Genomic DNA, 17,176 nt, shown 5'->3' with positions numbered 1-17,176 from the left:
ATCCCCCTAAAAGTCAGATATTTCTTTGATGCAAAAATTGTCACAATGCAATAAGTTGCCTCTTTTTATCCCTTAGAAAGGACCATGTGCTAGAGTGCATGAATGTAGTATGCCAAAAGCAGCATTAAGTTGTTTTTTTAAAAAATATTTTCCTTGTATATTTTGTGGCCGTCATCTATTGTACTTGTTTGATCAGGAAAAAAAGATGAAGATCCCATGTGCAATCTATTCATTTGTTCTCTTGAAGACCACTGACACACCTTCCTTTCACTTAGTCCAAGCACCAGCAATTCACCGTGTTTTGCTTCTATCCTATAGGGAACAAGATTAGCAGGAGACAGAATCGTTCTATTATTATTCAACAGTGCCACTCAGTGCATCTATTATAATTGCGACGATTTGTTTGATTTGTTTTATTAACGCATGTCGAACTGTCCTTCAACACAGAGGCGTCTACTTCTACATCATGAAGGAGGAGAGTGAAAAGAGAAATCAATAGTGGGGTATAGATTTGTGCAATGAATCTCAACAAGTTTCACAGTTCTAGAGAATTTAGCTAGATCTATCTATGTATTTTTTTGTTCAAAATTTATTTTCAATATGTATAGTTTTTCGGGGTTTTTTTGTTTGTTTGTTGTTGTTTGTTTGCTTTTTTTTATTTATTTTTTTTTTTTTGCTTTTATATTTAGCCATTCATTGTTCACAGAAAGGAAAACCAAAATCCACTCTCATTATTCTTTACGGACACTATTAAAATATAATCTTAATCTTTCTTTCTTAGACTTTGTATTTATTTTTTTAACCTTAAAAAATGAGGGGGGGGGGGAGGGTCCTTATTACATAATCAATCATGAAAAAAGAATGACGTAATCGATTTTTGTGTGTTTTATTTTTATATATCACCAGTTGCACAAAAAGATAATATATTTTCAATGGTAAGGAATGGACAGAACACGTCAATATGTAAACAAAAGAAACGATTTGATCTGTATGATTCTTGATTAAAAGAAAATACAACTGTGTAACCTGTTGAATGATGCTTTGTAGCAATGTCAAGGATTTGATATTAGTCACCTGCTGTATCCTTATACTTTATTACCTTACAGTCGCAGGTAAAAACATCGATTCAGATTTTTTTAGAATTTACTGACCGTCGTAATAATATCTCAGGTTTTTACAAAATATAGATCCATATATCATACTAATACAGTTTTTGTTTGGAATTGGAAATATCGTATTTACTAATGGTCTTATGGATGAATTTGACTAATAATAATGAAAATAATAATAATAATAATAATAATAATAATAATAATAATAATAATAATAATAATAATAATAATAATAATAATAATAATAATAATAATAATAATAATAATATAAATAATAATAATGACAATAATAATAATAATAATAATAATAATTTTGAAGAAGAAGAAGAAGAAGAAGAAGAAGAAGAAGAAGAAGGAAGAAGAAGAGAAGAAGAAGAAGAAGGAAAAGAAGAAGAAGAAGAAGAAGAAGAAGAAGAAGAAGAAGAAGAAGAAGGAGAAGAAGAAGAAGAAGAAGAAGAAGAAGAAGAAGAAGAAGAAGAAGAAGAAGAAGAAGAAGTATGAAGATGATGGCGACGATGATGGTGATGATGATAGTCATGATGTCGGTGATGATGATGATAATGATGATGATGATGATGATAATGGTGACAATGATGATGATGATGATTATGATGATGATGACGATGATGATGATGGAGATTATGAAGACGATGATGATGAGGAGGAGAAAAACAAGAAAAATTACAGTGGCTGCTTACTTTTTGAAAACATGATCTGATGTTAATGTGAAATAGAACAATGGATTATTTCCAGAGCTCAGACAGATCGGAGAATCAACTGGTAAAACGGTTGCCAAAAACAAATCTATGCAACAAGTTATCTCGTCAACACGAAGAGAAAAAATAGAAGTAAACAATCAAACGCATTCCCACATTGCTGGATCAGACAACGACAACGAAGCCAGACATTTCAATAACAGAGACCACAGTGTCAATAGTGACAAAAATAATAAAAACAAAAACACGAACAGCAGTAGAAGAAGTAGAAGTGGCTACAGCACCACCTACTCCCCCTCCTTCTACAACAACATAAACAACAACAACGACAACATTTACATTACCATCCCCAAAATCGATAAGAACCGGCCCGATGATACTCACATTGAAAGCGATATCCGATTCCTTATTAACATTTTTGGAGTCAGTGAGGTGTATCTTTTGCGGCTTTTCCTTCTTCGTGTACACCTTGTTCCACCTCACCTACGATCTCATCATGATCTTCTATTCTGGCGCTCTTCACGTTTTTGTCTACCTTGTGGACAAGTGGCTGGAGTTTTGGCATTACGTGTTCTTCGGAGTCTTCGGATACACGTACTAAGACGGGAACGTCTTTCACCGCCGCTATTTAGCGTTAAACGAGGATACCTTATTGTCCAGTTTAGTTATAATCGCAATCTTAAAACTCGGAAGCTTACAAAAAGTTGCATCTCTCCTGTTATTAAACCAACTCGTAGACAGCGCATTCGATTTTTTCCCAAGCATCATCATCAAAATGCAAGACCACACTTTTTCAAAAAGAAATTATTGAGGTTAAAGAGTTGTCATCATTTTATCTGTCATCTCTGTCAACGCCATTCTAAAATTCCTCAATTTTGGATTCAGAATTTAAGAGGGAATTTTATTCAAAAACCTTTCGAGTTTCTTTACTTTTGGGAGTTTGATGTCGCAGAGCATGATAGGTCCATTTGCCTGTTTAAAATTTTGATCTTGTATGCAAAAGCACGACCGTTTTTTTGTCTTTCAAACATTTGGATTCATATTATAGAAGGGCGTTTTGATTTCCTACGATCTGACAATCTTCACACCCCTTGCACTAATTCTATTTGTATTGCTGGAAGAAAGCTGACAAGCCAATGCTTCTCTCTGAATTTTGATTTTAAGAGTCTTCAACTATGTTGTATTTTTGTTATCCAGCGAGGTCCCAGAAGATCTTTCACAAAAAGTTACCTCAAAGAAGTTTCACTTCGATTGCCCCAAAAGATCTTTCAGCACATTCCGATCATTTTCTTATCTTATTATGATGCCGTTGGACAAATGGTTGATACTTTCAGGTCAGCTCTTAAAATCATTCATAACCGTGGAAATCCGAGATTGCATGAAAAAAGACAAAACGTTAGAGTTAAACGCACCACCGATAGAAAAGGTGGACGCTCGGAGGATACTTTACTGGATGATGTTGAAAGAGACATCAGAATATTTGAAGAAGAGGCGAAGAAGCAACGAGATAGAGAAGAGGAAGGGAGAGGTGAAAGATTAGAAAACGGATCTGAAAATCAGAAATTCTTTGGCGATTTTGCGAAAAGCGGCAAGAGCTACGGTTTATGGAGAGGGGATACAGACGCTGCTACAAAATATCAAATCAACAAAATCACGAATTCGCAGACAGACAAAGACATCTCCATAAACGAGCCCAAAGAGGTTCATCTCAAATTGCCCAAAAGCCGTGATATTTCTAGGACAAGAAACCACGGGGACAAAGGCAGGAGAGAAAAGCAGCAGCATGGGCTGTATGACACCGAGAGGCAAATTATTGGAGACGCCGAGAAGCAGTTGGACAAAGACCATGAGAGACTGTTCGAAGAATATCTCAGGGCCTATCAGAATTTGAAAAGTCAGGGAGACGAAGCCATATACAGTAATGATGATTACAAAAATGAGGAGGAAGGGGAAGATGAGGCGGAGGAGGAAGGAGAAGATGAAGAAGAGAAGGAGGGGGGCTTTAAAAAGACGAATAACCATGAAGAAAAATCATTGGTACGAGATAGAAATAAGGATAAAGCAAAATTTAAACATATTGAAAAGAAAAAATTAATGAAAAATCGGAACCATCAAACGTTTTCCTCAAAGTCACACGCTAGAAAGAAAACAAACAAGCTAACTGGGCTAATTAAAAATGGTGATGTAAAAATTGATGAACAAATCAAGGATGGTGACCGACTTCAAGACAAAACTCCAGAGCATCATGGGGAAACGGATGAAGTAAGTGACACTCCAGACCAGAAGAATCCTAACAGGAAAGGATTCCATTTGAGCAAGGGGGATGCACAGGGGTCAAAAATGCCCCATCAAACTTCTCAAAAGACGCCTTTTTCTAGGCAACAATTACAACTAATGAAGGACCAGTTATATGACGACACATACGACGAAGACAGTAAGTCACTCATTTATCGTGTTTCTTTTCTTAAAACTCGATACCCTTTTTAAAAAATATGTTAGGGCTACGGAGAGAGAGAGAGAGAGAGAGAGAGAGAGAGAGAGAGAGAGAGAGAGAGAGAGAGAGAAGGGGATGGCAGATTAGTTAGTACATTCTCTGCTGCAGGTAGGGGCATTTCTTGGTGGAGCAATAAATGACAAAAATTAACTTAAAAGTCAAAGTAGAAGTGCAAATAGTAATCTTTTTTTGTTTCACTTAAAGAAACGTATCCATTCTCTTCAATAAAGCACATATTACCCAACTCGTCTATCGGTATTATATCGAATGGAGTGGGTGGGGAAAACTAAGTTTAATGTCGAATGCATAGTGTAGTGTATTTACTTTTACGTCCGTAATTAAAGGGAGTTAAACTATAAAGCAAATATGTTGGAATAAATATCCTGAGTGACTTACCTTGTGAGAAAAGAGGGTTGGAATATAAAGGAACATGGCTACCAGTCGTTGAACACAATGAGTCTTTGAATTTTATTTTACATATATATATCGAATTACTGAACGTTACACATAACATTACTATTTATAAATCTATGGTCGAATGATAAGAAATGTGACATTTTAGTTTTTCGCATATTAAAACCCGTATTCAAAATCCTCAACGCAATTTTAATTTTCTATATATTATTAATTTAATATAAAATTACGACATTACACCCCCAGCCATTGAAAATAACAAGCTTAACAGAAGCATCACGAACCACAACAACACAAGTAACAACAACACTGACACCGAGATAAAGGGGGAAGGGAGGAGTGTTGTCGTTGATATAGTTGATGCAGGGCATGATAAAATCATACTCAACGTGACAAAGTCCCCTTGGAAAACTATCTTACACGGTATGCATTGAATATGATCATTATTACAACAATAACAACAACAACAACAATCGCAGTTATCATCATCATCATCATCATCATCATCATCATCATCATCATCATCATCATCATCATCATCATCATCATCATCATCATCACCACCACTACATCACCACTACTTCCTCTACCACCACCACCATTACACCACCACCACTACTTCCACAACCACCACCACCAACACTACTTCCACTACCACCACCAGAACCACCACCGCTGTCATTATTATTATTATTACTACTACTACTACTACTACTACTACTACTACTACTACTACTACTACTACTACTACTACTACTACTACTACTATTATTATTATTATTATTATTATTATTATTATTATTATTTATTATTTATTATATTATTATTATTATTTATTATTATTATTATTATTATTATATTATATTATTATTATTATTATTATTATATTATTATTATTATTATCATCATCATATTATTATTATTATTATTATATTATTATTATTATTATTATTATTATATTATTATTTATTATTATATTATTATTATCATCATCATCATCATCATATTATTATTATTATTATCATTATCTATTATTATTATTATTATTATTATTATTATTATTATTATTATTATTATTATTATTATTATTATTATTATTATTATTATTATTATATTATTATTATTATTATTATTATATTATTATTATTATTATTATTATTATTATTATTATTATTATCATCACCATCATCACCATCATCATATCATCATCATCATCATCATCATCATCATCATCATCATCATCATCATCATCAACACCATAATCATCATCATCATCATCATCATCATCATCAACATCACCATCATCACCATCATCATCATCATCATCATCATCATCATCATCATCATCACCATCATCATCATCATCATCATCAACATCATCATCATCGTCATCATTAACCACCAAGGCAGGAGAGACGTCATCATCACAGGCTGTGTCATCGTTTCTATCGCCATCATCGTTCTCGTCATTGCTATCGGTGGTCGACTGGCTAGATGGTGCGTGTACACGATGGATTAACTTGGGGATTTGGTTTGTTAGTTTGTTTGTGTGGTTGTTTGATTTTGACATGTTGTTTTTATGTTATTGATTGGATTTTGTTTATGTTTCATGAAAAAGTTGTTTTTTCTTGTTATTTTCTGTTTTTTTTTTTTTTTTTTTTTTTGTTTTTTTTTTTTTGTTGTTGTTGTTTTTTGGGTTTTTTTTTTTTCATTTATTGTTTATCAACATTATGAGACCCCCCTTTCTCCCCACCCCACACATCATTTTAATGATTTAGCCGTTGGTTTCTCGTAAAGAACTTTCCGTAAGAGCTAATAGATGCAGCCACCAAATCACTTCTGAGTGGAGTGATGGGTCAGAAAAAATAAACAAATGATTCTACGCGGATCGAACCAAATTCCTCGCTGTTTAACAGGGTGCTCCTAGGCTGGAACCACCAGATTTTTTTCTTTCATTGGTATTGTATCGTAAATTAAATAAACAAGTTTACCTACAATTTACGATTACAACATGATAAACACATTAACCTATTTACAGCCATTCCCTAATTTGCGTGTCTACCAACAGCGTGGGTTCGCCGTTATTGATTTGAGATTAGGCATGGGGGTCTAAATGTTATATGAACACGTTATAAACACGTCTTTGACCGGACCGGTGCCAGACACGCGTAATGAACAATCCCTTGACGAGAATAATGCAGTGACATAAAAAAGTATTAAGCAATTCCTTTGACTGATTTAAAGTAAGATCAACAAATCTAACAACGTGAGCTTGAAAATAATTTTTTGAATAAAAGAAAAACAATAAAATAAAACAAAACAAAACAATTCCCCCCCCCCCCCCCCACCACCACACCCCCAAAAAAATAGCAACAACAACCAAACAGAACCAAACTAAATAAATAGAATAAAAGCATAAACATGTAAGTTGAGAAATGATAGTATAAGTATTATATTATACGAAGCATGATCACATATGAACTGCCCTGCCTATTAAGAAATCGTTTGATTCACATGAAATTTGCAGTTAAAGATTATTAATTTCTCATAAGATTGCATGTTATTGCGCACCGAAGCACACAAACCAAAAAAGCAGCTTTGTCAACAGGAAGCAATAGCAATTTATGAAAGAAAGAAGAAAACGCTGTTGTTACTAGCGTTTGTGAAAAATAATGTTTTGACATAAAATTGGTGACAGTGGATGGATTTTGGCTCTGTCAATATTCTGTCAATATGATACAGAGATGAAATACAACTCAAAGCAAGAGCCGACCACCCAAAAGAGGCAAAGATGAGCCGTTCTGTGATGAAGGTCATGCACACCCTATTTTGGTACACGGAATGCTTCATTATTTTTGACTATCTTCCAAAGAATAAAACAATGAACGGGAAACACGACTTACAACTATTGAATGGACTGAGTCAGATACAAAGCGGGATCCCTCCGAAAGCTCCTACATCCCCATTATTAATGTTCTTGTAGGGGGTTTGGGAGGGTCCGGGGCAGACTTATTAAAAATAATTTAGTTGGGGGGGGGGGGGGGGGGTATCAAAATAATCCCTCTTTTAATACTGGGGATGTAGGAGCTTTCGAAAGGCCTCCCTTACAAAGCATTTGGGGAAGTTTCGAAATGGAGTTTTGCTGATGCGCCGTCTTATCATGCCGCAGTAACAACAGCATAGTCAGAAGATTGCGGGTTAGAAATCGTACCTCATCCTTCCTTCTCACTAGATTTGGCGCCTTCCGATTATTTTTATGTTCTTACATTAAGGAAAGATCACAAAGAAAAGCGTTTTAAAGATGAAATTGAAGTTTTAAGAACTTCAGGAGACGGGTTAAAGGCCAAATCCAAAACCTTCTAGTTTTAAGACATTTTCAAGATCAAGGAGAACTGAGAGAAGTATATCACTTTATCTGGGAACTATGTATTATATAATATATATACATATATATATATATATATATATATTATATATATATAATATATATTATATATTATATATATATATATATTATATTGAATCGTGTTTGATACAAATATGGTACGAAAAGTGCTCGACATGTAGTAATGGAGCGAATTATTATTTTTTTAAAATATTACCACAATGTTTGAGACAGTCTTACATTAATGTTTTAGGCTTAATTTGCCATCGTCAGGACTGACACCTCAGTCCTGACGATGGCAAATTAAGCCTGAAACATTAATGTAGACTGTCTCAAACATTGTGGTAAAATATTTTTAAAAAATAATATATTATATATATATATATATATATATATATATATATATATATATATATATATATATATGTGTGTGTGTGTGTGTGTGTATGTGTGTGTGTGTGTGTGTGTGTGTGTGTGTTACAACGGGCCAAGTCAGTGCGATTGTGTGTTTGGTTTGGCCCAGATCTGTTGGGGGATGAAATGGCTTTGTGGATGAAGTATCACAGATACATCAAAAGATCATGGGTTTTTTGTTTGACTTTTTTTTTGGGGGGGGGGGGGGGGTTGGGGGTTGTTTGTTTTTTGTTTTTGTTTTTTGTTTGTTGTTTGTTGTTTTTTGTTTGCAAGAAGTTTAGCCCCTCTTACTCATTTTGTTGCGTTGCATTGCATACAACGCCTGGGATAGATATTGCTCCTCAGGACAAATTATGTCCCTCAGAAATATTAAAGGGAAGTTATATTGTTATTTTTCTATTTACTTATTAGTTTATAATTCAGAATAACTAACACTAGAATGAATCCAACAGCAGAACAATGAAATGAGAAAACGATCAGACATTGGGGGAGAGGGGGGGGGGGGGGCGGGGGTTGCACAGTTTCGACTATCTATAACAGTTATTTATGTGCTCTTTGTTTGGAAAAATAAATGTAGCAACCGTGATGCAATGTCAAAAACAAGCATATTAATTATCTTTTAATTTTTGTCTCAGTCTCGCGTTTTGTAATCTTCATCAATTGCTTATTATTAATTTAGCTACTTATTATAACATTGAGATTTCTTAAAATGGTATAATATAGATAGTATGCAGATGACGTCACTCAGGCCTTTGTTATTGTTTTTGCCATCCGCGTTTGTGAGTTGTTCTCACTAGAGTGTATCAACCAGACTATAAAAGTTCATGGTTACACAGAGTTTGTGTGTTGGTCCGTTATACTTCCGGATGGCAATGTTGTGAACTCCTTGGCCAAGCGCATTCTATCTATACATTAACATTAAATTACTTGCATAAGAATTCCACTTTCAGTTAAGGAGAAGAGGAAGAGAAGAAGAAGAAGAAGAAGAAGAAGAAGAAGAAGAAGAAGAAGAAGAAGAAGAAGAAGAAGGGAGGGTGATAATGGTGATGACGATGACGACGATGACAACGACAACGAAGACGATGATGATGATGATGATGATGATAATGTGACGACGACGACGACGACGATCACAATAATGATGATGATGATGATGATGATGATGATGATGATGATGATGATGATGAGTGTCACGTTACAGGAACACGGAGTCCAATCGGATCAGTCACACACGAAGAAGACAGAGTAGCTATAGAAACCTTGGATCAGAAGAGGAAAGATGGAGGCTGAGAAAGGATGAAAATTCAAACTATTCACTCTTTGTTAGGTAAGTCAATATGGTGGGAATCCATATGACATTAAGTTCAGCCATTTTACTCTTTCCTTACCAATCAATGTCAGTATTTTCCCAAAAATGGCATGGTTACCCAGCAGAAAAAAATATTTTTAAAACTCAAACAAGCTCTGTACAAATCAACTTTATGTTCTTATTAATTTAAAAAAGATCATTCTTCAAAGTTTGTGATATACAAAATTAATCTGAATAAGAAAAACGTGTATATTGTGTCGTAACCATGGCCGACTACAGTACTACAGTTACGTCATGGTCGTAACAAATGTGACGGTTTTGCTGCAGGTGGTAAGGAGAGATACAACAAATGCAAGTGAAAAGTTGCGAGAACGTCTTGAAGTTGCGTAGGGGGTCGACCGCTGACGGCTTTCATTCCTTTCGTATAGAAGGAACGAAATTGACATCTAAATCTAGATTTAAACATCATTTATTTTACGAGAAATATCTTGCATAGTGCCTTTTATTGTATTGTATTATCTCGCTTTTATTTGTATGTGTCAATTGATAGTGATAGTATGTGTTATCATATTATTGTTAAGTAAAAATATTTGATTTTATGTCATTATATTATTGCCAGTGTAAAGCGCATAGAACAAGACATCGTCATGTTTATGCTCGATAGAAATGTTATTATTATTATTATTATTATTATTATTATTATTATTATTATTATTATTATTATTATTATTATTATTATTATTATTATTATTATTGACGTGACTCAGCTATTTGTTATTGTTTTTTGTTTTTTTGATTGATTATTACTAAATTATATCAATCAGAATACAAACATAAGGTTACACATAGTTTTGTGTGTGTTGTTTTTTGGTTTGTTCTGTTGTATTCGACTGGCGAATGTTGCGAGTATTTTACCTAAATGCATAGCATAAATTGGAAACAATCACATTGCGATAAATGAAAAATAATTTTGTTCCAGCATTCTGATTGATAATGTAGATACGAAAGTAAGATACTGCCACAGACAACCAGCTTACGGAACAGCCCTTGAGGCGTATATATAGAAGGAACGAAATTGACGTCACTGAGCTCTGCTATTATTTTAGACAGCCATTCTGGTGATCAGTTCTCACTAAATCATATCAATCAGACTATAAGCGTTCAAGGTTACACGGTTTTGAGTGTTGATATCTTATATTTTACCTAAACCCATAGCATTAATACATGATCCGGGACCATTCTTGAGACGTTGCCTTAGATTGAAATACAGAGACAGGAAACTTCGAGAAGTCTCAGATTTGAGAGCTTTTGCCAAGATGAGGGCAATTTAAATCCATGGATATTTACTGAAGGGCAAGTTTTCTGGCCAAAGTTTTTAAAATACGAGATTGTCTAGATTACGATAGTTAACTGGTTAACACTTATGATATATTTACCATCTGTCTCTTTCTAACCAGATCGTCTGACGAAGAAGAAGAAGAATACGAATCTGGCTCGGATCCACCCTGAGCTAACAAACGATTTTACGATGTTTACAATGAATAAATAAATAAGGGGTTAAACACGTCGCTTGTCGGGGCCCTTTAACTCACTCAACCCTAACAGCGGCTATATCCGAAGTTTACCCGGGTTACGTATACCCCATGCCTATTTATTATAAAAATTAAAAGCAAAGTATCAAAGCTAATGTTTTTCATTTTTACATGTTAATGACAGTTGAATAAGAATATCTATGCACATGCTAATTTTTAATACATTTTTTGTCCAATTTTGAAAAGAAGCAACATTTTCTAGGACTGAGTGAGTTAACGATGTTTTAATACTGTGTTGAGCAAACCTTTATTGTACTTTACTTTAGTATCGGGGGTTAACTTTCACAAACACGGTCCAATCTGACAGATAAGATAAAACGAACAGATTGACCGACAGACAACGACATAAAGACGAGTACACTAAAGCAATATTAAATAATATTATATTTATTTTAATGCTGTGTTATGATGAAGGGAGGACAGAGATATGGGGAAGACAGGAGGGAGAGAGTGAAAAAAAAAAGAGAGGGAGAGAGAGAGAGAGAGAGAGAGAGAGAGAGAGAGAGAGAGAGAGAGAGAGAGTGCTGAGAGAGAGGGGGAAGAGTGAAGATAGAGAGAGAGAGAGAACGGGAGAGAGAGAGAGAGAGAGAGAGAGAGAACGGGAGAGAGAGAGAGAGAGAGAGAGAGAGAACGGGAGAGAGAGAGAGAGAGAGAGAGAGAGAGAAAGAAAGAAAGAGAGAGAGAGAGAGAGAGAGAGAGAGAGAAAATTTCATAATTGTTATTATAGATTTTTCTTTTATAACAGTGATATTTCCTTTGTCATTTGTGGTTAATAATAATAATAATAATAATAATAATAATAATAATAATAATAATAATAAAATAATATAAAAATAATAATAATAATAATAATAAATAATAATAATAAGAGAAGAAGAAGAAGAAGAAGAAGAAGAAGAAGAAGAAGAAAAGAAGAAGAAGAAGAGAAAAGAAGAAAGAAGAAGAAGAAGAAGAAGAAGAAGAAGAAGAAGAAGAAGAAGAATGATAATAATAATAATAAATGAAATTTTTTGAGCGCTTACCACGAACCAAACATCTCCAAGCGCTTTACAGATAATGAATTGCATTATGAACACATGTAGTCAAAATTAAACATGGAAACAAAATACTTCTTGCTATCGTTAATAAATAATAGAATACAAACATTACAGTCTGTATGTTATAAAATGAAATATGAAAAAGTGGGTTTTAAAAGCAGATTTAAAGTTTGAGATATTCTCGATTTCTCTGATGGGTTGCGGTAGGGTAATCCAGAATTGGGGAACATCGTATTGAAAAGAGCGATAGCCAAAGATTTTAACTTGCTTTTTGGTACAGGTAATAGAACTGTGTCGCTTGAAGACCAAAGGCTTCTGGTTCGAGGTTTAAGATCTATTAGTTCATAAAGATAAAGATTGAGCTAAATAATTGTTGAGGCACTCGAAATCTAATATAGAAATTACAGTGCAATTTTTCCAAAAGTGGGGCGATATGGTCGAATTTTCTTTTTTGATATATTATGAGGGCTGTTGAATTTTGTACCCGTTGAAATTTACCAGGTAAATTCAATGGGAGATCTGACAAAAGGAGGTGCAATAATCAATTTCTTCATTTTTTTTTTTTTTTTAAATTATTTTATTTTCTGTTCTTTCATTGTTCATTATATTGTTCATGGGTCAAGCTATGGAATGATGCCAATAAAATTTCCTTTGAAGAGTTTTGCTTTGATATTGTTGTTTCATTATCTGTATTAGTATTAGTTCTTTAATCAAAAATGGTAAAACTGTACGTAGAATTATATTATAGGACATAATGTCAGCGTTTATGTGGTCTTTTGGTATGACACTCGCTTTCGGCGCATAATTGTGTCCTTGGAGAAGGCTCTTTACTTACATTCTCTAGCCGTACTCATGAGTTTTGCCTGTTAACAGCGTTGTCTCTGTCCGAAGAAAATTGTAATATGCCTAATAGTCATTATGTTCCGTCCTACAAGTTAAGTGTTGCAGTTGGCCAGGGACCCCTTGTAAAGCACTTTGAGCACATTTAGTGGATACTGCACTATAAAAAAAGCTCTTTCTTATTTGTTTAAAGCTTATTGTTAGCTACAGGACGCTTTACACCTCCTCCCCCCCCCCCCTTCCCCCCCAACCCCACCCCCACCTCTCCCTTTTTTTCCAATTTTCCAGTTGAATCATTGTTTTTGGCTTGTTTGCATTTTTTTTTTTTGTTATTGTTTTGTAGGTCATATTAGTGCATGGGCCAGTGGGCGAAACCCTCCCCCCCCCCCCCCCCCCCCCCCCCCCCCCTGGGGGAGTTTTCGCCACATGGTTTTTCTGAAACAACAATATATCTTGAGTATTAATCCGGGTGTTACCGTTTTTTCAAGTGTCATTTACGAGAGTTACGGCCCTTGAAAGGTCATTAGGTGCAATTTTTTGTGAAATCGTTTTTGTGCATAAAATGGTTGTTTATCACCTTAAAATTGTTTCACATACAATCAATAATGGAATTTTATTGTAATTTCTCATTTTTTGCCTCATATCATAAAATATTTTACAAAGCTATATAGCGTTTTTAAATCTTTGATAGCCATTTTCTCTATAATTTGAAAAAAAAATCTATTACAGTGTACTTGTTTCCCTTCAGGATGAATAAACAAGAGGGATTTTGCACTAGCACAATTCAGGCATGCTTCAGGGACATATAACACAAATTAATCCGGGTGTTACAGTTTTTTCAAGTATCATTTACAGGAGTTCTGGCCCTTGAAAGGTCATCGTGTGCAATTTTTCGTGAACTCATTTTTGTGCATAAAATGATTGTTTATCACCCTAAAATTGCTTCAAATGCAATAAATAGTGGAATTTTATTGTCATTTCTCATTTTTTGCCTCATATCATAAAATATTTTACAAAGCCATATAGCGTTTTTAAATCTTTGATAGCCATTTTCTCTATAATTTGAAAAAAAAATATATTACAGTGTACTTGTTTCCCTTCAGGATGAATAAACAAGAGGGATTTTGCACTAGCACAATTCAGGCATGCTTCAGGAACATATAACACAAATTAATCCGGGTGTTACAGTTTTTTCAAGTATCATTTACAGGAGTTATGGCCCTTGAAAGGTCATCGGGTGCAATTTTTCGTGAATTCATTTTTGTGCATAAAATGATTGTTTATCACCCTAAAATTGCTTCAAATGCAATAAATAGTGGAATTTTATTGTCATTTCACATTTTTTGCCTCATATCATAAAATATTTTACAAAGCCATATAGCGTTTTTAAATCTTTGATAGCCATTTTCTCTATAATTTGAAAAAAAAAATCTATTACAGTGTACTTGTTTCCCTTCAGGATGAATAAACAAGAGGGATTTTGCACTAGCACAATTCAGGCATGCTTCAGGGACATATAACACAAATTAATCCGGGTGTTACAACAACAGTAGAAAACAATCAAGAAAGACAGCTGCACCAAGATAATTTTCTGTGGGTGTTCTGTAGGATGAAGTTGAATTCAGACGGAGAACGTTTCCCTTGCTGGAAAGGTTGGCTTTCATCAACAACTCCAAACCCCCAAAATGAAAATGAAACCAACATGCCTTCAATTGTTGAATATATGCCTGTCATCAATGCTCCCATAACTGAAGCAGCTACAGTACAGAAGGTGCTACAACTATCTTTGGAGGCAACACAAGAGCTTGGTCAGCCATATATATTTGTAACATTTGACCTTGCTGTAGCAAAGAAAGCTTACGATATTGTCTGGCAAAACCCACAGCTTTACAAAACAGTCATTATTCACCTGGGTGTCTTTCACACCATAATGTCATATCTTGGTGCCCTGGGAAAGCTCCAAAGTGGATCTGGTTTTGAAGAAATTGTGACTGAAGCAGGGCTATGTGCACATGGTTCTATGGATAGGGTTATGAGTGGAAAGAACTACAACAGGGCTATACGAGTGCATATGTCTATTTTGGAGGCTCTAGAGAGGCTTCTGCTTGCAAAATTTGAGCTGGACACGGATTCAAAACTCAGTAAAGACCTCATGTCTTACATAAAGGAATTCACCGAAGGAATTTCAAGCCATACAGCTAATAAAATTCTCCAGTCAACTGTGTATGCTGAGTTATTTTCCCAGTATGAAGCCTTCAAAGAGGAGTGTCCGCTCAGGAAAGTACGGAACAAGACCAAGACATTTGCATCATTGAGGAAAGTGGTAACAGTGAAAAAAGACACGAACGTGGTCAAAATCAAGGAACAAATAAATTTATTTGGCCAGCTTCTTGTTTTGTCCCAAGAGCACAGTGTTGATCTTCAAAAAGTTCTTCAATATCCTCTAACACCTACTCCAAGGTCGCTGGCTTCATCAGATGGTTTACCTCTGAAGACCAACAAAGCAACTCTGTTGCACAAGCTCACGCCTGACAATTCATTAATGTTCGAGGATTATGCAAAAAAAAAAAAAAAAACACCGTTTACATTGTTGATGGCAATGCACTGTTACAAACTCTGTCAGCAATCCCAAATACATTTGGTGAAGTAGCCAAACTTACATTTTCCTCCTTACCACAAGCAGCTTGTGTACACTTTGTGACTGATACTTACATAGAAGATTCAATCAAAGGTTGTGAGAGATTGAGGAGAGGATCTTCTGAAGATAATGCATACTTGTTAAGAGGATCTGCAACAACAGTGCCCAGACGTTGGAAATCATTTCTCAGCTGCGTTGATAACAAAAGATCCCTTATCAGGTTTCTCCTCAAGGAATGGGAAAGTAACGAATATGCAAAGAAACTGAGAAACAGGGAAATCTTCTTTGTCTGTGAAGAGAGATGCACCTTACTTTACAGTGGCACGGATGAATTTACCACAGCTGTACCTTGTCTAGATCTCTACTCATCACAGGAAGAGGCAGACACACGAATTATACTGCACTGTCAATATGCTTCCCGCCAACCAAACTGTGAAACAATTGTTGTCAGATCACCAGACACGGATGTCTTCTTACTTCTCCTTTCATTCTCAGAGACAATTGGAAAGACCCTGATTTTTGATACTGGCTGTGGCAACAACAGGCGACAAATCAATGTCTCTCAGATAGCAAAGACTTTGTCTAAACAGATGTGTGATGCATTACTTGGTGTCCATGCATTCACAGGCTGTGACACAACAAGTTGCTTTGCTGGGCAAGGAAAGCTGAAAGCTCTAAAATTTCTTCAAAAGGAGGAAGATCTTAGAATTCTGTTCTCCAGATTTGGAACATCAGCAGCTGTTTCGAGTAATGACTGTCTCATGTTAGAGTCATTTGTGTGCAAGCTGTATGGCAAAACCTCATGCACAAGTGTCAACAAAGTGAGGTATGACATAGTTCGCCAGCGTTTCAAAGGAAAGAAAGGTACCATCTCATGCAGTGGTGGAATTGATCTGTGTCAGATGCCTCCTTGTAGTCAAGTATTGTCACTGCACATATCAAGAGCCAACTTTCAAACTCTCATTTGGAGGAATGCAGTGTGCCAGAATCCTAGCATTCCAAAACCAGAGGATAACGGTTGGCAGAGAAATTCTGCAAATGAATTGGAAGTAAAGTGGTTCAAAGATGATTTCATTCCAGATGAGTTGCAGGAAATTGTGTATGAAGAAAGCTGCACCAGTACTGACGAAGATACATATGCCGAGGATGGTAGTGATAGCTTTGACAGTGATTTCCTTGACGACACTTCAGAGGACGAAGAGGATTTTGCTACTGATGATGAGGA

At 35.1% G+C, this 17,176-nt stretch overlaps 1 protein-coding gene across 6 annotated transcripts; it reads left to right on the top strand.

Moving 5' to 3' along the window:
• Positions 1–947: 947 nt before the first annotated feature.
• On the top strand, positions 948–11,887 carry LOC144979293 (uncharacterized). 6 transcript variants are annotated; one of them, XR_013646657.1, is made up of 6 exons: positions 948–1,112; positions 1,866–4,262; positions 4,983–5,159; positions 6,147–6,271; positions 9,737–9,862; positions 11,302–11,887. XR_013646657.1 is itself a non-coding variant. In XM_078925917.1 (6 exons), exons 1-5 carry the CDS (start codon positions 1,034–1,036, stop codon positions 9,823–9,825), a joined length of 2,829 nt encoding a protein of 942 aa, XP_078782043.1. In that variant the 5' UTR covers positions 948–1,033; the 3' UTR covers positions 9,826–9,862; positions 11,302–11,887. The 6 variants fall into 6 exon arrangements, 5 of the variants coding, with proteins under 5 accessions (XP_078782043.1, XP_078782040.1, XP_078782042.1 ...); XM_078925917.1 differs by having other exon boundaries at positions 6,147–6,233; XM_078925914.1 differs by having other exon boundaries at positions 6,147–6,267.
• Positions 11,888–17,176: the final 5,289 nt, after the last annotated feature.

The sequence above is a fragment of the Berghia stephanieae genome, chromosome 9 (genome assembly GCF_034508935.2).
Source record: "Berghia stephanieae isolate SIO BIC M18660-M18661 chromosome 9, UCSD_Bste_1.3, whole genome shotgun sequence".
Classification (NCBI taxonomy): domain Eukaryota; kingdom Metazoa; phylum Mollusca; class Gastropoda; order Nudibranchia; family Aeolidiidae; genus Berghia; species Berghia stephanieae.
This window is presented reverse-complemented; position numbering and strand designations above follow the sequence as displayed.

What these genes read in the sequence shown, in the direction of transcription:
- LOC144979293 (XM_078925914.1), top strand. Translation starts at nt 1,034, where the DNA reads ATGATGCTTTGTAGCAATGTCAAGGATTTGATATTAGTCACCTGCTGT. An exon ending in TTATTACCTTACAGTCGCAG is followed by an intron (nt 1,113 to 1,865) that starts GTAAAAACATCG and finishes GATTATTTCCAG; the next exon opens with AGCTCAGACAGATCGGAGAA. An exon ending in CGACACATACGACGAAGACA is followed by an intron (nt 4,263 to 4,982) that starts GTAAGTCACTCA and finishes TTACACCCCCAG; the next exon opens with CCATTGAAAATAACAAGCTT.